The following is a 21,013-nucleotide window of genomic DNA, read 5'->3' on the forward strand; positions in this document are numbered from 1 at the left end:
ACCAACCGGGGCGCAGCGTGCGAGCGCCGGCGCCCGCCCCCCCCGCCCCGCGACCAATCGCCGCTCGGGGGGGCGGCACTTCCGCTGCCAGGATAGGACATGTTTTATTGTGCGATCAGTTTCACTGAAGACTCCTGCAGTTGTTTCTAAGTCCGTGAAATTCGGGTTTCGGTAGGGCAGATCGGCGGTTTTGAAGGAGGACGGGCACGTAGAGACTCGAAATACCCGGTTCGCCCGCAGGCTTGTCGGCGGAGCCTCGATACGTTGGCGCAGGGGTCCGTGTGCTGGCATTTAATCGGTACAGCCAGCTCAGCCGGCGGCGCAGAAGTGGAGTCGGGTAGAGTACTGCACTCAGCCCTTTTCCCTCCCGATTCTCCTGTCACCTCGGCTGCGAACAGCCGCCGCTGCAGGAACTTCGGCCGCTTCTCGTTTTTCGGGGTCTGGCCGTGCGGCGCCGGTTTCGCCGGGTTCCCGGGCGCGGAGGTGTGGGCATGCCCCAGCGGGCCTGCGGTCAGCGGCAGACGCGGTGGAGAGTGAGGTTGTAACTGCTGCAGCCAGCGAGAGATCCCCCTCGCTCTGCGTTTTGCACTTGAATGTAGTCTGGCCTCGTACTTTTTTTACCTCGGTCCCTGTTTTTGGCTTGGTCTAGAAAGCTGTATCCGAACCAGCAAGTCGCTGTGTGATCACTGAAGAGCTTTTCGACTTTTTTTTTCCAATCGGAGAACAGCTTAGGCGTTATTTTTTCCACCTCAATCGTAGCCTTTTTTTTTCCTCCCCAGACTTCATCTAGTCGCGTATCCTTAATCCTCTCTATCTGATATTCGCCCGGAGTTGTGTGTGTGTGTTGGTTTTGTTTTTTGCTGCTCCTGCCCTTTTTTTTGTGATTGCGTTTCGCACGGCCGCCCTCTTCCAGCGCTCTGGTCTCCTCGTGAAAGAGTGCATGCTCGCTTGACTGAGGGAAAAAAAAAGAAGAAAGGAAGAGGAGACGAAGAGGAGGAGGCCGGAACCGGACTGTGTGTGTGCGTGTGGTGTGTGTGTGTGTGTCTCTCTCTCGTCCCCCTCACCCGAGTCCGAGACAAAAGCAGCATGAACGGGTTCAGCACGGAGGAGGACAGCCACGACGGGCCGCCGGCGCCGCCGTTTTACGGCCAGAGCTGCTGCCTCATCGAGGACGGAGAGCGCTGCAGCCGCTCCGCCGGCAACGCCTCCTTCAGCAAGCGCATCCAGAAGAGCATCTCGCAGAAGAAGCTCAAGCTGGACATCGACAAGAGCGTAGGTGGACCCGCCGGCACGCCGCACGCTGGCCCCACGCCTCTTCCGCTTAGTCCGGGCTGGGGCACCCGGGGTGGTGGGGTGGGTGACGCCGAGGCTGACCCGATGTGCGCCTGGCGGCCTTTTCGCTTTTAAATGCCAAATCGCTGCGCACGGGTCGCCGCTGTAGTTCGGTCCGGCTCGGCTTGGAGCCCGCAGAGCTGACTCTCCCGGCTGGGGTCCCGCAGCGCCTGAGATCTGGTGCGGGCTAGTCCACGGCTCCTCCTCCTCCCCCCTCCCTCTCTCCTTCAAACATGGCTGTTGCTAAGGAAGCCCCCCGGGTTGTCCGCGGCCGGGCCGGGAATGCCGATCCCGGGAATGCCGATCCCGGCGCCGAGAGGCAGAGGCGGAGCGAGTCGCGCTGCGGGTATCTGTCCCGCAGCGGATCGGGGGGAAATACTGACGGCGTGTTTTGCGCTGGGCCTGAGTCCTGTGCTGTGCGTCTGCTTGCTCCTAGGTCAGGCATCTGTACATCTGCGACTTCCACAAGAACTTCATCCAGAGCGTCCGGAACAAGAGGAAGAGGAAGACGAGCGACGACGGGGGCGAGTCTCCTGACCACGACGTCGAAGTGCCAGAGGTACTGGGGCGGGATGGTGCAGGCGTATTCAGATGAAGCCGCAGATTAAAGCGAGCACTGGTGACAGACTGATAGGATGCGCGCAGGGCCTGACGTAGATGCTCAAGTGCAGCCGATGTCCGAGTTCGGCAGTGGAAGGGCTTGTCGCCCGTGGACGGCGCTCCTGCCAAAGTCACAGGTCTGATCGATGGGCTGGTGTACCCCAAAGGCGGGGACATTGGCAAGAAGCATGTGTCGAGTTTGACACAGTCCCTGAGGTGCTGCAGCAAGTGTGAGCAGCCTGTCTGGGTATAATACCCTGCCCATGGCCTGCAGAGTGGGCGCAGCAGGGCTCTCTGCAAGCCAGTCAGGGGTCAGATGAGAAGAGGCCAGCCTCCCCATCTTACTGCAGCTAACAGTGTCTCACTGGCCCAGGACAGCTGGCCGCGCAGTTTGTTTCAGACATCCGCCTCCCGCTCCAGAAAGAAAGCTGCGTGTCGGCCGTGCTCGAGCCGTTCGTGCTCAGATGTGCTTTGCCCTTCCAGCTGTGTGTCTTTCTCTTCAGCTCGCGGTTCCCGGCGCGGGCTGAAGCACCGAGCACCAGCGGGGGGCGGGGTAGCCGGGGGAGGGGTCTTGTTCCGGGGCTCTCGGGTGCTCGGCGCGGCTCGCTGTCCTGCTTCAGTGTTTGTCAGTGGTACAGAACATGGCCTGAAGCCAAGGGGAGCACGGAGACTGTGTGAAACTCGAGAAGTGCCGGTCGCAGAACTGCGCTGTGTGCCGAAGGAAGCCCTGATCCCCGAGTCCTCGGACACGAGTCCAGGGCAGGTGTGGACGTTAGGCGTCCCCACGTCCTTCTAGCAGTGCTGCGGCTCAGTAGGAAAGATTTGGGAATTAATCTGGAAGCCACTTTAGACCTGCTTTTCTCCTTCAGAAATCTGCTGTGATTGAGGATTTTGAACACCTGTATCAGGTTTCGCCGATGGACAGCTGTGCCAAAGGGACAGCCCTGTGTGGGGTCTCAGCAGCTGTGTCTTCATGTGATCGGCACAGCCCTGTCTTCCAGGCTGGAATTAACTGCGTTCTTGGTGAATTTCCTGCGAAACAACTAACCTCAAACCAATTGATAATTAAGCATAATGTTTTTGTATTTCAATTAGTTTTTGCTAAAAAAAACATTTTTACTTCAGAGCCAGATTTGGATATACCCCCTATTGTTAAATAAGGCAAATCTGGCGAATGTGTGCTGCGCTGCGCTGCGTCCACGTGCTTGAAAAGTAACCAGTGCAGAAGCTGACACATCTTAATGAGGCCGCTGGCGCTCGATGGCGGCCTGCAGTATTCCATGGAAGACCACAGTTTGAGCTGTTTCAGCAGCAGTGCTAATGGATTGAAAGTCTTGACTGCTCTCTTTTGTGTTGTTTTGTAGGTTGACTTGTTTCAGCTTCAGGTGAACACACTAAGACGCTACAAGCGGCATTACAAGTTACAGACCCGGCCAGGCCTCAACAAAGCTCAGCTGGCAGAGGTAATGTGTATTTCTGAGTGCACACGCTGTCCGTCGATAGAGTCTGTAAGTCTTTGCTTCAGTTTCTAGACTGTCGTTTCTTTCTGAAAGCAGTGGCTTTTGCTCTGTAAAGCCTGGTTTTGGCCTGTGCGTTAGTTTCCATCTCGAAACTGAGATCTGGTGATAAAGTTTCTCCGCGAAGTTTGTTCCACAACAGACACAAATCTACAAATCGCCACAGCTTTCCATCATTATTGAATTCGACAGAAGTTTAAAAACTGCAACATAAAAGTTTGTCTCCAAAATAAATGGAGTTCGTCTCCATAGCAATAAAAATCATTCCAGCCATGTCTGTAATAACCACGTACAGCCAAAACAATTCAGTTATCATGGTTTATTGCTTCAGATGAACCCATTCGAGTTCTGCTGTGTAACCCTTGCATATCCTCGAAGTCGAGTCTTCCTTTTCCACACAAGGGAATGCCTGGCATTTTCTCGGACTTATTGCAGCAGTAAATATTGTTGTGCCCCGTGAACAGGGGGCTTCGGCATGTCCTGAACGAAAGGCAGAAAGTTCAGAAGCTTTTCATTCTTCCCTGAGGTCCACACTGGCTCGTTCACCCCTTTGGGAACTTATGATCATAATAATGCATTTGGAGCCCCCTCTGCAAAACATCTGTTTCCTGCTCCCCAAAGGTAATCTGGCAGCTGTGACTTCAAATCATTCTGGCTGAGGGCCAGTCGTCCATTAGAGAGAAAATTGTTCAGAACCTTCTTGTACAAACTTGTTTCTTGAAAAAATAAGCTTATTCCAATTAACTTTGCGGCGTATGCTGCTTTGCATCAGTACTCCCAGATGACAAACCGTTCGTGCTTTGTTGTCATAAGGACAGTTAACAGGCATTTTAAAAATATCAAACATGGACTCCCATCGCATGCAAGTCCCTAAGACTGGATTGCATTCCTTTAGCTTTAACGTTCACATTATAATTGTGTGTGACTCGACTACTGAAATGAGAAACAAAAGAAAATGATTTCCATCAACTGCTCAGAGCTCTGTGGCTTGAAAACGGATAATGACATCAGTTGGCTGTGTCAGTGATATAAAAAGCACCAGATCTTCTGGCCAATTATAAACCTTAAACCTTGCAAAGAAGACTATCTTTGCTTTTAAGTGCGAGTGCCAGAAACAGTAACCGTTTCAGACAAAGGCCATACGAAGCCGGTAGAAGAGGTGCTTTTCCTTTTCTTCCAAAAAGCAAGATGCGCTTTCTTTCTTTTTTTTTTCCTGACAAGAAAATCGAATGCGTTGCACTGTGTTTCGCTACAGGCAAGGTCTTCTGACATCTTGGTTAAATGACAAACCTTCCCAGCCTCCCCTGGGCCGCTGTGCATTGCGGTGTGAAGACAGGCGTGGGGAAGGAGCTCGTTAGGACACAGCTTGTGGCCTAAATAAAAGGCCTCGTAGGGGGAAAAGGGAGATTCCTGTTCATACACATTTTAATGCTGAAAGGGTCATGCAGAACTCTTTTATGCCAATGCCAGTTTGTCATGAAAATGCTAAATCCTCAACAGCACCGTGGTCTCTCAAATAGACGGATCTACAGATCCCTCACATGTACCATCTCCGCTTTTTAACCATGGTAACTGAAACTACCTTGGCTGCACAGCCTCATTATATCCAATTTAGCTGTTATATAAACAGGCTCAGTCAGAAGTTTGGATGTAGGCTGTACAGAGAGACTGGGGGAGAGAACAATATCATTCTTTCTTCTTCTCTCTAATCCCTCGATTCACGAGTACTCCAGAGTGTATGAGTATTCCCCAAACACAGATAACCTGTGGCTGGCCAAAAAAAGTGCAGCTAAGCATTATTACAAAATTATCATCAAAGGACCATCTTGTTTAAGACAACCGGTGCCAAATTCTGTTACTGCATACGCTGTCAGGCACAAGGACTATAAGATTTTGCAGGAGTGCAGGGATCCGCAGTAGTTCTGGTGCTGGCTGGAGTTTTTTTTTTCTTGCACGCAAGTATCCCAGTACGTTACTTTGCGCTGGTTTGAAATGTACAGTGGGGTGAAGCTGTTGAAATCGAACCCGGTGTTGCTCAGTCAGGGGTTTCCCTCGTCGTTCTGGGAGTCGGCACGATGCACGCCACCCCCCCAGGAATCGAGCAGTAAACCGCACTGCCTTTCAGACCCTGTGTGAAGTTACTGCTGCGACACTGGCTTGGCGTACTTGAAAACAGCACATTATCTACTGCGGTCTGGCTGGCGCTGGGGGCGGGCCCGGGCGCTAGTGTCTGTGCCCAAGGAACATTGAAAAGGCCTGCCAAGTAGTCACTCCAGCCATAAAAGTCTCACAAAAGAATCTCCCTGCAGCAGTCTCGTTTGGATAAAGTGTGTCATTGATTTGTTTGAAAGGCCTGTTGGCCACTGTCTTTTCTGGGCAGCGTTAAAGAAATAAGACTCCCTGTACAGGGCAGTTCTTCAGATTGTCCCGATGAAGCAGAAGTGGCGCCTCTGTCTGAAGGTGAATGTGTTCTAGGATCAGGAAGGGCCAGAATTCCTACAAGCACCTGCGGGTCAGTAGACTGGAGATGTTCTGTCTCCAGCCTGTCCTCAGGCCAGCTCAGCCCTCAGCGAGGACGTCTCGTGCTCGTGTGAGGTTTCCCGATATCTGCTTGGACAGGGACTAAAGATCGCGAACTTGACCTGAACTTGTGCAGAAGGAGAAGCTGCAGTTCTCCTTGGAGAAAGGCGGTGTCTTCACTTAACGTTTTAAAGACAGAATTTTAACCTATCCTCCCTACAGAAAGCATTAACAATATCTCTTCTTTGTTTTAGACTGTTAGTCGTCACTTCAGGAATATTCCTGTGAATGAGAAGGACACACTGACCTATTTTATTTATATGGTGAAGAGCAACAAAAGCCGTCTTGATCAGAAATCAGAAGGCAGCAAACAGCTGGAGTAAGGTCACTGGGTTGTAAAGTACCCGAGGCGGACGGACATGTCAGAAACGAAGAAGCTCTTGTTAAGCCAAACATTAAGACTGTTCTGGTCGAAAAGGGTATAGCTTATAATGTGAATATATATGTACAAAAAATAAACTTTTAACTGAACGTGGCAGAAGAAAAAGATGTAGTGTTGCTGCAGTAAGAGTGTGTTTTTATTTTTGCTGCCGGGGTGTCGGCCCGCGGTGCTGCACTCGCAGGCCGGCGCGGCGATCAGCAGTCGGGTTGGCTGGGGGAGGAGAGCTGGGTGCCGGCGGGGGGGTCCGCTCACACCCTGCTCGAGCAGCCGTGGGGATGGGGGTATCTGAGCGCCCGCAGCTTCCCAGCAAGTGACCTGCACTCCCCCACTCTCACAGGTGTGTCTCGCAGCGATGACCTCGGCTCCTGTTGATCATGTCTGTTGATTTTGCTGTCGGTCGTTGAACTGGAAATCATGAAATGCTGACTAAAACAAGAGCCACCTTTTTCTTAAACGCCACACAAGCCCGTTCCTTCCTTTTATTTATTTTTTTATGTGAGACTGGATGATGGAAGAGGCAGAATTTGATTTTGGGAGGGGGTTGTTACCGTCATCTAATCCAGCCCAGCTCTGAAGGGAGACCTGTGTCTCCAGTTGGTATGAGATGACGCTGGGCCCACTGCTGTTGGTCTGGAACTTGAGAAGAGTAAAGCTGCCCTTTACTCGTTCAGCAAATGCTCTTTGGACCTGCCAAGGCTAGAAAGGTTTCCACAATGCAGAACATGAGATTTTGCAGTCTCGTAGACAGATACTGCTTTTAAAGCTTTGCACAGTGTGGGGGTATCTTCTTCCCAGGTATGGTTTTACACGGCGTTTTGGAAAATTAAGTATGAAAGAATACACTTCCGACCAGCTGATGTTTTTAAGATGTACATTGTGTAAATGACGGAGGTTGGTGCTGTATCACTTCACCATTTGTGATTTTCCTTAATTAACCCAGTTCTGAATAGACAGGCGTGACAATCGCGAGGGGTTGATCAGAAGAATTACCTTGTTTTCAAAGTAAAATACTTTTCATCACTTAGTGGAAATATTACAGCATGTGAAACAATGAAACTCTTATTTTTATTTCCGTTTATGGTTTAAGCTCCGTGGAGCATGTGTAATATCGAATTCCTGGTTGTGTTGCTTTCATTTTTTTACTAGGTTATTTCAAATGTGTTGCCTACACATGTACAGTTAGTAATTTTAGCAGCACAAACTTTAGTTTTTCTTCCTGGTGGTGTTGGGTCAGGAACTGTGGAAGTGTGGTGGCGCTTGCCCAAGGACAGGCCTTTCCGGACTGCAGGAATGGCTCTTCTGCTGCGCTTCGTCCGAGCACATGGCGAAAGGTCCGGGTGGGAATGCACAGCGATGAAAGGACTGTAGAGCACAAGACTGTTCTTAGAATCCTCTCGCAGCGCAGGTTAATGGGCTGAACCACTAGCTACACTGTGGGCTGAAGAGCATCATCTCCTTTCCTCCTGGGCTGGAACTCAGCTTTGTTTAAAAGCTGTGGTGTTCCTGGGTTCAGTGAGGTTATTTTTCCTCTGGCGTGATGTTGGCTCAGAAGACCCTGCGGGAGAATCGCACCGGTCCCGGTTTTTGATGAAAGGGTGGATCGAAGGAGCCTGTTCCAATTCGACGGCTGAGTACGCGATCAAGTGGCCTCTTGTTCAGTTGGTACTCAATGGGATTTTTTACAGAACACAAAAGCAAATGTAATAGAAAAATGGGTCTGGTAGCAATTTCCATTTCAATCCATGCCTTTATTTGAGTATATTTTATTAATCTGGAAAGAGATCAACCATGCATATACGCTGCATATATTGGACACAAAGTGGTTCTTACCATGTGATGAACAAGATGTTGTTCCAACAAAGGGGCTGGACATGCTTAGCAGGCCTCAGTCCAAGATGTAATGCCTTAGTATGGGGTTTTGTTAGCTTCATTATATTGGAGGCTTTGTATTTAAGACTGTATGTACGAAGTGAAAGAGCTTTTGTCCCCACAACACTTGCTGTATCTTGATGAAGTGTTGATACCTGTTACAGCTGTGCTAGTACACATTAGTGCTGTATACGTTTTGCTGTTTTCTTTTGTTTAAAGGTTTTGTAAGATGTAAACACACTGGCTGTGCTGTCCTACAATTTGCTGTACTAAACTAGATTGAGGTAGACACCGCTTTCTGCTTTTAATAAATGTTCTGTGTATAGTAAACCGGTGGTGTTGTGTCATTGCTGCTGATGGGTCCTGTGCCAGTGTTGTGTTGCCCACAGTGTGGCCAGGGCAGTGTTGTACCCCCGCTGTCCTGGTTTGGGGGTTCAGTGGTGCTCTCTCGGCTGCTCAGATCCCCAGTGCGGGGGGCTGGACCAGCTCGGGGCTCTGGGGTCCGTTACCCTGGAGACCAGAAGAGCCAGGCCGTCTGGGAACAGCTCCTCAGGAGCAGCATGGGGTCAGTATTTCTTGACTGTTTTATCCATTTTCTCCCGATCTCAGGTTTGTAATGTGAATTCTTGCTGTGTGTTTGGTTTTTTTGAGTCTCTCAATATCGTATGCAGTTTTTTGTTTCTTAATTTCTTCACTCACTGTGTATTATTGATATTTTCCCATACAAGACTCTTTTATTAATTTCTGCAAAGGCATCTTCTAAATGCTAGGATGTATATGTAATTATAAATGTTTTTTTGTCAAAGCCTTTTCAGTTTCCTCCCTGTGACTTCGAATGTTACACGTCTCTTAACGCGCGTCCTTTGTTTTTTAAACTGCTGGGTTCTGTTTCTCAAGTATTAAGTACATGCAGCGCGCCTGCTGCAGTGGTTTTTATTCAGCTGTTTGTCTTTCAGTGTAAACCAGTGTTCCAACCATCAGCAGTGCACCTGCAGTCGAGTATCAGACGTGCGCTTGCTCTCCCGTGAACCTGTTGCCCGCACTCCGGCAAAACAGCGGTCCGCCTCTATAGCGCATCACTGATGCGGCCACACGGGGGCAGCATTGTGCCCACGAGTGAATTCCCTCTGCCTCGCATCCGCCTGATCATGCATGCACTAGCGGCGGTGAAGTGGCACCGCCGTTGTAATGTAGTTGTTTGCTGGATACTGTTGCACAATTGTGCGTTTATATTATATCGATGCCCTCGATGGGCCGCCAGTAAATTGCCTTGCAGAGTCGCACGCCGATATGAAGGGGCGTGCCTGCAGCGCCGCAGACGGGGTCCAGTCCGGGACAAAGTCCGCTGCGGTCTTCAGCACAAATACTCACACCGCCGCTGTTTGAAACGCTGTGAGTGCAGAGCTCGCTTTACTACAGCTGACCGCTTCAGTGAGGAGCAGCCTGTCGTGAAGTCTCGGACTTGAGCGTGTTCAGAGTACTACATCCAGGTGGGGCTGCACATTGGTGGTGGAGGGGAGTCCCCATTACCTGTAAAGCGCTTTGAGTGGAGCGTCCAGAAAAGCGCTATATAAGTGTAGGCAATTATTATTATTACAAGCACAGCTGTGTCTTGAGCTGGGCAGGTAATCTTATTTTACCCAGTTCTTATTAGGAACAGATCACACTGTAAGGGACTAAACTTTCATTTCGCCGCCTCTGTATTTCCCGCACCTTAAAGGTGGTCGCCGAATAAGCACGTTTGCTACAGTCTCGTGTTAATCGGGGACGAGCCCAGCCCGGCCCGGCAGAGCTCGGCATCAGAATTAGCACGGGAATACCGCGGCTGGGTCGTTTCAAACAGTCAACTATGCTAGCAGGCATGCAGGTACAAATAGCATTTCCTTGGGTTTAAACTTTCTGAAAGGTGCCTGTTAGGGCGTGCCTCAGTATACTGTCCATTCCGAGCGCAAATAGATATACACCTACAGTACGCTGCTGCGTCAGAGCTTTGCATTGCTGCTGTGGGCTGGTTTTACTGTTTTTTTATGCGCAAACACAGTTCACTAGCCGTCTAATCCACGGCAGTGGGCTTTAAACCGCTCTTCCTGTCGGATGTGTATTTTTGGTGCGGAAATCTTGTCTTTCTGGAGGTGCAGCGAGGAGAAGGAGCATCAGCCCGTGGCAGTGAGGCAGTCGGAGGTGATTGGTGGGTGTGACCGATGGGCTGCTACAGCACTCCAGGCTGGCTGTTCATATACAGTTGAATTTGATGCGTTGTGATCAAGTCTTTAAACACGCTGGTCCGTGTGACGTGAAGATGCTTAAAAACCCGTCTCGATCGTTTCTCGCCAAAGCTCGTCCGTGTCAATAACAAAGCTGTTACAATAGTAGAAACCACACGGGGGGGCTTAAATACACAGTTCACAACATATATATATACTGTGATTGCTGAATGTGTCTAAGGCGTCTTGAGAATTGCGCACAAGAGCCAATATATCACTTAGACCAAAGCTACATAGGAGCGCTGTTGATTGTCAGTTTACATGCAGGTAGACCGAGTGACACATGTATTCCGCCATTAACACCTTTAGTCGTTTAGATTTATTATTGTTAATACTAAGGAGACAGTGTTATGGAAGTTGTTATTGCAGAACAACGCCAGATTATTGCTTGTGTGAAGTTAAAGTGGTACACACTAGTTTAGACAACGTATCGTGTCGTTGCCGATTTTTACAAACCTACTGTAAGTGTTTGCAGTCAGGGGCTTGCGCCCATGGACCACAATCGTGGTATCGTTTTCGATTCGCCTGCCTTCCCAGCACGGAAATGTGCGGAAACTGGCGGTGAGGAGGTCGCCCTTCAGGCTGTGGTTTCGGGTCCGGCCTGTGTGACTGTTCGGTGCCCATTCAGGTACACCCCGGAGAGACGCGGCGGCGGGGTTATGAACAGGGCTGGGCCTGGTAGTTCGATATGTTCCGTCTCCTAGCGACATTATTCGCCTGCCCTGCCCTGGGCAGTATGAACCGCTGACCTGGCGGACAGGTGCCCGAGGTGCGAGGGAAGGCGGTGATGTTTCTGATGGCTCGGGTCATGCCAGACGGCGGCTTATTTGCGTGGTTTACACGCAGGAAAGAGCCCTGCTTGCACCCCCGGGCTATAAAGTTCACTGATGTACAGTTACTAGATTGCTGGTAGTAAAACTACACAGTTATTATTAAGGTGTTATTTTTGGACTTGTAAGTAATAACCAAGCGAATTAAGACCGATGACCCCAATGCCATCCATCGACCCTCGTAAATTACATAAAAGGCTTAATCTGGCTGGTTCGTACTAACGTGATGAGAACAAAGGAAAATAACTATAAAATACAACTTCCCACATGACAACAGGCCCTAAATCAAAACCTTTCAGTGTATAAGGACATGTATATTAATACGGTTTGTTGTTTGCACTATTTTTTTTTCTAAGAGAAGCATTTAATAAAGTTCAGCTAAAGGTTGATATCACGTGGGTATCCTCGTGCAGTCTTAAATAGGGGTCAAGTTTGCTTTTTTCCTGTCGTTTCCAGTGTCTAACGATGAAGTGTATTTAATGGTAGCGTTTCACAGCTGAAGCTCCCGGGACGCGACGCAAAGCCGAGGATGGGACTGAGCCCCGCCGCGGGTCCCGTGTTCTCACAGCGAGAGCGGAGCTCGGGTTACAAAGCAGTAGGGAGACCTTGCCGGGGCGAGCCTGATCGATCTTTGCCTGATCGATGAAGGCCGGGTGAGAAAGTCCCGGCGATCAGCCCTCCCGCAGGCCCGGGGGCTGTGCAGCACAGTCTGCTGCTAATGAGGACCCCCGCGGGGTCAGACAAGCCCCAGCCCCCTGGCTGCCCCGAGCGCTCATCACGCAGGGGGAAGCACACTGGGCCGCTCTCCGTGGCCGCCCTCCCCTCAGGACCGTCGCACCCGGGGGCTGCGAGCTGCGTGGCTTTAGTTCACGACTGCAGTCCTATTTCACTCGCATTTCCCAAAGCTGGGACGTTGCTTCGAACATCTTTTCACATAACAGGCTCAAATATCGGATTTTGTGTTCTCGTGTTTATTGACTTGATCTGTTGGCAGAAATGAAGCGAGTTCTGCATGGCATTGTGGCCAAAGTCCCATTATTTTTATTTTATATTATTATTATTATTATTATTATTATTATTATTATTATTATTATTATTATTATTATTATTATTATTATTATTATTGCTACTATGTGGGGCATTTTTGTTCCGTTTTTCTATCTAGTTTCAGATCGAGCCTCTTTAATTTTTACCTTTTTCTTTTCTTTTAACTTTGCGGCATTGATTGGTAGATCATCTAAACTCGTGTTTCCTGGGGTCTTCACACCGGTTTTCACGTGCATTGATTGATACTGTTTTGCAGTTTTACGTTTTGTCTGGTTAGAGATTTAAGTGAAATGCTGATGTCGTTAGTAACTCTATAACGCATATATACCCCTACAGTTAATACGACAGTGGCCCTCCGGATGGACCGAATCGAGCATTCTCTCGTTTGAAACATTTGGTCTTGGCGAGTAAATTAAACCGCTCCCACCCTGTCCGTAAGGCTGCCGGTTCGCTCAGCACAGTTACCATTTTTTTAACTTCCATCTACCGATTTGAACTTCTATCGATCGGCTCTGAAACCCACATGGTGGTAATTTAGTCGTTCAAGTTCCAGCACGATGTGATTTCGCGATTTCTGAAGGAAACGATAACCGATGTAAAATCCTACCATAAAACACAATCAAGCCGATGATATTTTGCCCATAAATTAAAGATGAGTCGTACGGCGTTTCTCACAAAACATGTTTTGTTTCGGTTCCTTTGTACAGTATGTGACCACTTTCCACCCAAATGACTCTGGACGATATATTCGCTGGCTCTTAGAACAAGTGCAAGAGTCTGAAACCGCGCTCGGCGCAGGGCGGTGAAAAGGGCCGGAAACTGGGACGGTGCGTGTTCTGGTGACACCGGTTGTAACGTGTCGGGTGCTCCGTCAGCGGTCCAGATGGGGGCTGTCACGGGTACCCCCGTCCTGGGCGAGTCTGATGTCACCCAGGAATCCCGCGCGGCTCCGCGGAGTCTCATCAGCAGCGCGCTGGAGATAAAGAGGCCGTCGCACGGAGGGTAAATAAACAGGGGTGGGGAGGAGGAGGGGGCAGTTATCGGCCACAGCGGGCTGGCCAATGGATCTCAGTTCGGCCAGTTCTGAAGGACCTGGGTGTGCGGGGCGGGTCGCCTAATCATCAGGCTGCTCTCACAAATCTAGGCCTAATAATGCCGGAATCTCACGTTCTGAAACTTGCTTGTTAGCTGTCACCTACACATATATGTGTGTTATATATGCGACACACTGTGGTGACGCGGAGCTTCAGTAAGTTTGAGCAGACCGACATCTATTGTAATAGTATTGGGCAAAACACGATGACATTAAAACAGCTATAACTACAGTATAGTGTGATGATGCCGATGAAAATTGCAATTATTAGCAGTAGATGTTGTAAGAAGATATTCCGCATTAGGGGACATAGTTGGCGCAGCTTTTTCTCACTAATAATCAGCGAGTACGACACCTGGCCGGTAGCGCGACGCTAGAAATGTTGCGCAAAAACAGCGCTTCTCCTTTGCTCATTTCTTCTGTCCGCACCGGCTTTCGACAAACACAAAATTAAATGTCAAAGGGATCTCTGCGAACGTGTCAAACGGCTTCAGAATGTCAGAATATTACACCTTTAATAATCATGACAGCATGCCCGCCGGTACACGGTGAAAGTGTAGGATTAAAGTTAGTAACTCATTTTGACCCTGTGCTTTGAAAAGCTCGCATAATAATAATAATCAATTCGCAGTGATGCCATAGGCTCTCCATGTTATAATAGATACAGATAAATCTCAGCTGTTTGTTTCAAATAATAAATTATGACGCTCTAGGTTAAATAATAATTTAAGAGATGGTGCAAACATGAAATAAATGGGTGTTTCGACATGAGTAATTAATGGGTAATCCGTGCAATGCGTTTAGATGTATCGTGAATTTCATTTTTCTATTTATTTCACTAGAAACAAGAATACGGAGAGACACACTGGAGGTAGATTGAGACATTCGAATACCACGGATACAGCGTGCGGCTCGTCCGCAGCCGAGCGCGGCCCGGACTGGCCCACGATCCGGACCTCCCGAAACCCACCCGTGCACACGCCTGAAATGTTCTCGCCGGCCACGGTGCGGGCGCAGTCGTATCTGCGGTCCTTGTGACTGGGCCTGCATCTCGGCAAGAGAAGAAGTTCAGGTTAGCCGGGAGCGGGGTGTCCGCCGGAGAGGAGCGCTCGGTTTGCCTCCCGAGACGGGCCCGCTGCTCCCTGCGGGCTGAAACCTGCCTCTTGACCGCAAAGTCGCCCGCTCCGGGAGTCCAAGTGGTTGTATTCCAAGTCTCTGGCGCCTGTATACCGAGTCTTTCTGCGGGGGGGCCGCTCCGCCAGGTACTTTCACTGGTTGAGCTCCAGAGCCCAGACCTGCTGGGGCCAGCCTGTGCGACCTTTCAGTCTCTTCTCGCCGGCCAGAGAGCCCGGAACACCTTCGTTCTGTGGGGAAGAAGAGACGCGCTTCAGAAACCTCGAACAGCCTCCCGGGCAGAGCCGTCTCCGCCGCATTGCAACCGTTTGAGCGAGGCACCCCAAACAAGGGACGTCACTTTTTAAATGCTCCTTACATTTATAGATTTTGCTTTTTATTTCACCTTTTGGCCATGCTGAGGTCCGAGTCAAAATAATTTGGCCGATAACATTAAAAAAAATATATACTGAAAAACAGGATATAATATAATTCCCAATATACTACTGATTAAATTAAATAAACCTAATTGTATTAACCTTAAACGAATTAAATTTGTTTTCGTTTTTTCACAAATATTTTCTTAAATAACAATTTCGTAAATCAGTTTTACAACGCAATATTGAACACTGACACAAATTAAAATATTTTTTTTTAGTTTTTAAAGTCTCATTCAGCTTTATTCCTTGTTTTCGTTCACGTATCTTTTTTCTGTGTTCTGAAATGTTTTAATCTGAAACTAGTAAGCGACTAATCGAGGTTTTGAAATATAACCTCGCTTTTGTCGATTTCGAGGTAACGTTTTCTTAATGCGCACTTGAAAATACAGAACTTAACGGGAAAATAAATTTGTAATTGAATCAAATATGTCTTCATACATCAACACTAGGCACAAAATAATGTAAAAACCGTTTTTAATAATACTGGTACTACGCCTTGGGTGAGACACAGATGAAGTCAGTTTTATCTCCGAGCCCATTAGCAGTATTAATAACATGTTGAAGTCGCTTTTTCTCACACGAACAGTACGATTTTGTCGTAGGCACAGGAAACACATCTGAAAAACATTGCTAGAAAAACGTTATTATTTGTTGAATTTAATCAATAAATTTAAGAGAGATTTATTTTCACTTCAAATTACTAAGAACACATGCACACGCGTATACAGGCCTGGGTGACATACTGGAAACTTCAGCGGCGCTCAGACAGGGACAAGAGTATTGGAAGAGTAACAGTAGGGTAACACTCCGGGCCGGTTTTACCTCAAATTGATCAGATTACCTCAGTTGATCACAGCCTTGAAGTGCGCATATACAGTATCACGTGTGCTAATACGGGTTTTATCATTTAAAAATAATTTTAAAAAAAACTTTTTAAAAATGCCTCACCGCTTCTCGTTTTCTTTTCAGGTCTCTGTTGTCGAATTTCTTGATTTCAGCCTTAAACCCCTCCGTTTCCCCAGCGTCTTTCGCCAGCACGTCCATCAGGTACGCGATGTAGCTGGTCGCCAGTCTCAGGGTTTTGATTTTGGACAGCTTCGTGTCCGCGGGGACGTTCGGGATGCACTCTCTCAGCTCGGCAAAGGCGCTGTTGATGCTCTCCGTCCGGCGTCGCTCCTTCTTGGGCGCGGAGACCCGTCTTCTGCCCATCCGCCCGTCCAGCGCCTCCAGCTGACCCTGCTCCGGCGCCGGGCCCGGGACCACGAACTCCGAGCCGTATGAAGGCTGGAGGTGCAGCTCTGGAGTGACCTCGCCATGATTGACCACCCAGCTCTGAAAGTAAGGGTTATCCTGGTGGCACCGGGACACAAACGGGAAAGGTTCGCGCATCAGGTGGTGGTGCTGGTAGCTCCCGATCAAATTCATGTCGGCAGCTGGCTGGGGAAACAGAGTCCGGACGATCCCCGCCTGAAGCCGAGTGTCTTCTCCCCTCTCGCAGCTCGGACCTCGCCTTTACAGGGTCTCCATGGGCGAACCCGAAGGGGGTGGCGAATTCTCAAACTCGGGGGTGCAGCAGGATCACGAACTCGTCGCGGCGTGTTAGAAAATAGCCTGAGAGCATTTTCACAAAGCAGCCCTTTTCCGCGTGTCGCCTGTGTTGAAATTATAAACCGGCACTGACATACTGTCAGTGTGAGAGAAATAAAGGATATATGAGTGTGTGTGAGTGAGAGAGAGAGATTCCGATCTGCTGTGCGGCAAAGTTCCTTGTTCTGCTCAATCGCGAGGTTGCAAATTTAACCCTTCTGAAGGTGAGGAGGCCCACGCTTATATGGTGTAGAAACAGGGCGCTGTGCAGCTGACCAATGGAGAGGGCGACAGGGGATGAGGGAGGAGATCTGACGGCCCTGACAGACCCGCAAGGCTAACGGTACAGCCCGCAGACCGCTGCGCGCCGACGCACAAGGCAGCAGTGAAACCTTTAAACTGCGGACGGTGACACAGGCGACGATGCCTCATATATCCCCAAAACGCAACTTGCTGGACAAGTGTCGCACTGTTTGGTTTTGTTTGGTTTTTTTTTTTTCCCGTGACTTTATAGTTATTTTTTCCTTTTTATCTAAAAGACCTGGTGTTAAAAAAAAAAACCTTTCACCTTTGTGCTGAGAACGCAATATGAATTTATTCGCATGTCGAGATGCCCCTGGTTTGAATAATAAAAGCCTTTGCCAGCAGACACGGCTCCTCGAGCGCGTGACGGGTCCTGTGCTGGGAGGCCAACGGAATGACCAGCCGGTCCGGCCGCAGCGGCAGCGGGGCTCGGAGAGGCCGGACTTCAGAACCACAGGGCAAGGCGGCGAGATACAGCCACAGAGCGTCTTCAAGCGCCCCCAGCATAAAATAACAACAACAACAACCACAACAACAAGAAGAAGAATATTATAATTATTATTATTGTTGTTGTTGCTGTTGTCTGATTATAATAATTACATAGTAATAATATTTATATATAATAATAATAACGAGGTTCATATTATTAACAACCCTGAAAATTATTATCCCCATAACCTTATCAATATAAATATAATCGTATTATATAAAGTATCCTGATACTTTTCAAAGGCTTTTCTTCAGTTATTAGGATCGAAGACTGTCGGAAAATGTCTGTTTTTTGTTTTTTTTTTAAATTGGAGATCCTGACCAAACGGACTCGAGGAAGCCGAACGGCGCCCTCTCCTTTTTCACGTTTATTTTCTTACGTTCAACAAAACACGAAATGTCGTTAATTGCTACTGAAAAGATGGGGATTATTGTATATAAAATTCCCAGTCAGTGTTTTCTGTGACGAGCCGAACACCGGCGGAGTTGTGTCACGGCCCCGAGGTCGTTTCCCAGCTGTTTTCCCAGTTTCCGGGGGGTTTCGGACACTCGGGATGCACGAACACGTGGGTCGAAACCTCTGTACGAGGAGATCTGTTGCGTCGGGAGAAAAGTTCCTGAATTTTACCGAAAGCCCGAGTTTGAGTGTAGTCTTCAGTCCCTCATCTAATATCCGAAGACAACACGCACTTGCAGAGACACGGCTCGGGTTCCAACAGTCCACTCGAACTTCCTAACCTGTCTGTTAAATGTGAACGACTTAAAAAAAAAACTTTGATTTTAATTCCGTTGTCTGTGGGGTTGTTTTTTTTTTTTTTTTTTGTTGTTGCATTTTTAAAAAACTAAATTGTATGAACGGGTTCTAATAAATTATAGATACAATCATTTGACGTTAAAAAAATAATTTGGTGTCGTTTTTACTTAACTAAAGAAATACATTGCGAATTCGCTATTCAAATTGAGAATTTAATACCAATGCCATGGTGACAGACTCTTAAGGGTATGAAATCCATGATATAATCCCCCCGATTTCATTCCAGGTCAGTTTAGCCAATACGCCTGGACTCGGGTTCGAGTACTGTGTACAGTATGTTCTCTTTCCACGGGTCACAGGCGCGCAGATCCGCGCGGCTCGCGGGCGGTGCCTCTCTGTCATCTGTTCGCATTTTCCCCAGATTAGGCGAGTCCAGCAGCCAGGCCTGAGTGACACCTCGCTTGCCGGCCGCCGGGCCAAACTGACCCACGCGTTTCTCTTGCGTGAGAAAGAACGATCAGACCTTATGAAACAAAGCAATAAACGAAAAGCAGCAAAGCCCCTTCGCTCTGTTGCCCGAGAGGCCCGTATCGATGCATCAGCTGCACGGCTCAGAGCCGGCCTGAGCTGCAAGCGGGTCCCCCACTGCACGTCACGCGGTGCCCGCTGTGGGAGCTGGGCGCGCGTGCGAACCCACCGGCTGAAGGGGGGCGCGCGGGTTATCGCTCCCGCCGCGCGAGACCTGTCCCCCCTCGGCCCGACATTCCTCCACCGCGCGCGCCGCGCACGGCTGGCTTATCTGCAGGAGACGAAAACATTATCCCATTACATTACATGACCTTGACGCTATTTAGAAACCATTTACTGCATTTCTTATCTAAATATAGCTATAAATCAGCGCTCCCCGGTTCCAGTTAAACAGATATTCCGTGAAAAGCGGCTCTGCACAGCCACTGTTTATATTACAGAGAAGGTACAGATTTTGACTGTCTTCTCTCCTCTCATGTCAGCGGACGGCATCAAATAAGTATCCGGTCTTTCGACGACTGCAAATTTCACGATTCAGTTTTAATGACAACGGCAATAATGCAAGCGACGTCTGTCGTGATTCTCTCCGGTGGACCAGACAGAAATCAGGAGTCCCGTCGTCAGTGTCGCCCGGGTGTCTTGGCGATAACTTTGTCAAGACAAAGCTTTCTGACAAAACGACCCTACAAAATGATGCAGAATTCCATATTGGGATCTTGCTAATTATCCCTTCACAACAGACATTATTGTACAATGTCAATGTCTTGTATATGTATACAAAGTATTGTATAATGTCAATTATAATGTATAATTGTATAAACCCTCACACATGAAGAAGGCTCCACGACCGAAACGTTGTGTTTTCTTTCTTCCTCTTTTTTTCAGCAGGAATAAGCCTATTACTTGTTCCTTGCAGCCTACGCAGGCTGACGCAGCTACCCATCTGAATTATTGTATATTCGAGTTGAACAATAAAAATGGAAGATTGCAGAGGCCGCGGTAGGGCATTAAATCACTTATAAATTAAGAGGTTATTGTTCTGAAACAGACATTGCACACTGTATTTTATAGCGGTCTCTTAAACAATTTTTTAAAAATAAAATCTAATACAAATCTGCTAATAACATAAACATGGCCACATAACTAATTCGTTTGCTAAGCAGTAATGACAGCCGCGAGAAACACAGAGCACGCATCTGTTCATTCATTTTAACCAAAGGCCATTTCTGCGCACGTACAGTGTGTTTAAAATCCGGAGTGTTTCAGATCGATTCTAGGATATTTCTACATTGGCGTGTTTGTGTGTACCGTCGTAAAGAAAGGTGTTCATACTTACAGTGTCACTAACAGGCAGTTTTAATGTTGTGGGCGGCGCAAGTCGCCCGTGCTTTGCTGGGGAGGTCGTTTGATTTCGCGTTGAAATGTCAAACTTGCACTGTTCCGCACATGACCTGTTGAGGATGGTGTCTTGGCTTCCTAACCCGTGTCATACGTACTAACTTATAAACTGGAAGGCCAAGTTAGATAAAGAAAATGATTTCCAGTTGTTGATAGAATGCTATGCTGCTCTTCACATTCAGTTTTTCCGATCCCGAAAAAAAAATGTATATACCTAGATTCATAATTTTCTTACTTTTTCATCTAGTATTCTTCTGGCCATGTTTTGTTAGAAAACAGACGCAACCCTTCAGTCGAAAAAGGAAAAAGCACAAATCGTGACATTCTCAATTAAGACATTTACTAACCAGATCCGAGAGGCAATACCAATCCCCACAGTTCTCTGCGGCCGACACCTCCCGGAGCCCGGAGTATCGTAGGTTTCCCCGACTCCGAAGGCTTTGTTTTTGCACAAATGCGTGAGACGGGGTTTTATTAACGACTGCACGTATTCTGGCGGAAAAGTTACCGTTTCCTTTTCAGTTTCATATGACAAGCATCCACGTAACAGCCATCCCGAAAGAACAAGAACATCTGTGAGCGCCTGTTCTGTCATCGAGAATTCGGTTTCTCCGCTGTGGGTGATTTTGTACAGTTCATAATCCCGGAAGTGCTGCAGAACTTTGATTTGGTTATTAATGCCTTTTTTTTTATTCCTTGCGTTATGCCAGCCAGAGTTTTAATGCATTTTTATGCAAAGGACATATGAAAAGTTTTCATTTTAGATTTTTAAACGGAATTGAAAACTTAAAACGTTCAGCCTGTAGCGCAATATATCCCACAGGAATCATTGAATAAACAGCATATTTTCTGCTAGTGTTTTTCGTTTTTATCTTGGTATTTGCTTT

General features: G+C 48.1%; 2 protein-coding genes across 3 annotated transcripts; one reads left to right on the plus strand and one right to left on the minus strand.

The window, feature by feature from the left end:
- Positions 1-66: 66 nt before the first annotated feature.
- sap30l (sap30-like) lies at positions 67-8,610 on the plus strand. The gene is made up of 4 exons (XM_088604830.1): positions 67-1,272; positions 1,769-1,891; positions 3,297-3,395; positions 6,224-8,610. The coding sequence occupies exons 1-4, from the start codon at positions 1,087-1,089 to the stop codon at positions 6,350-6,352; spliced, it is 537 nt and encodes a 178-aa protein (XP_088460956.1). The 5' UTR covers positions 67-1,086; the 3' UTR covers positions 6,353-8,610.
- Positions 8,611-14,326: 5,716 nt separating this feature from the next.
- On the minus strand, positions 14,327-20,608 carry LOC148650733 (heart- and neural crest derivatives-expressed protein 1-like). Of its 2 annotated transcripts, XM_088604829.1 has the most exons (3): positions 20,474-20,608; positions 16,016-18,999; positions 14,327-14,878 (listed from the first exon to the last, which is right to left on the minus strand). In XM_088604829.1, the coding sequence occupies exons 2-3, from the start codon at positions 16,490-16,492 to the stop codon at positions 14,783-14,785; spliced, it is 573 nt and encodes a 190-aa protein (XP_088460955.1). In that variant the 5' UTR covers positions 16,493-18,999; positions 20,474-20,608; the 3' UTR covers positions 14,327-14,782. The 2 variants fall into 2 exon arrangements, with proteins under 2 accessions (XP_088460955.1, XP_088460954.1); XM_088604828.1 differs by lacking the exon at positions 20,474-20,608 and having other exon boundaries at positions 16,016-20,430.
- Between the last annotated feature and the right edge of the window lie 405 nt (positions 20,609-21,013).

This window comes from Lepisosteus platostomus, chromosome 13, assembly GCF_059453375.1.
Source record: "Lepisosteus platostomus isolate fLepPlt1 chromosome 13, fLepPlt1.hap1, whole genome shotgun sequence".
Taxonomy (NCBI): domain Eukaryota; kingdom Metazoa; phylum Chordata; class Actinopteri; order Semionotiformes; family Lepisosteidae; genus Lepisosteus; species Lepisosteus platostomus.

Bases quoted from the DNA above. Each gene is read 5' to 3' on its own strand.
- sap30l (XM_088604830.1), top strand. From the start codon at position 1,087: ATGAACGGGTTCAGCACGGAGGAGGACAGCCACGACGGGCCGCCGGCG. The intron at 1,273-1,768 runs GTAGGTGGACCC...GCTTGCTCCTAG, and splicing joins AGCTGGACATCGACAAGAGC to GTCAGGCATCTGTACATCTG. The intron at 3,396-6,223 runs GTAATGTGTATT...TCTTTGTTTTAG, and splicing joins ACAAAGCTCAGCTGGCAGAG to ACTGTTAGTCGTCACTTCAG.
- LOC148650733 (XM_088604829.1), bottom strand. From the start codon at position 16,492: ATGAATTTGATCGGGAGCTACCAGCACCACCACCTGATGCGCGAACCT. The intron at 14,879-16,015 runs GTGAGGCATTTT...TCTTCCCCACAG, and splicing joins TGAAAAGAAAACGAGAAGCG to AACGAAGGTGTTCCGGGCTC.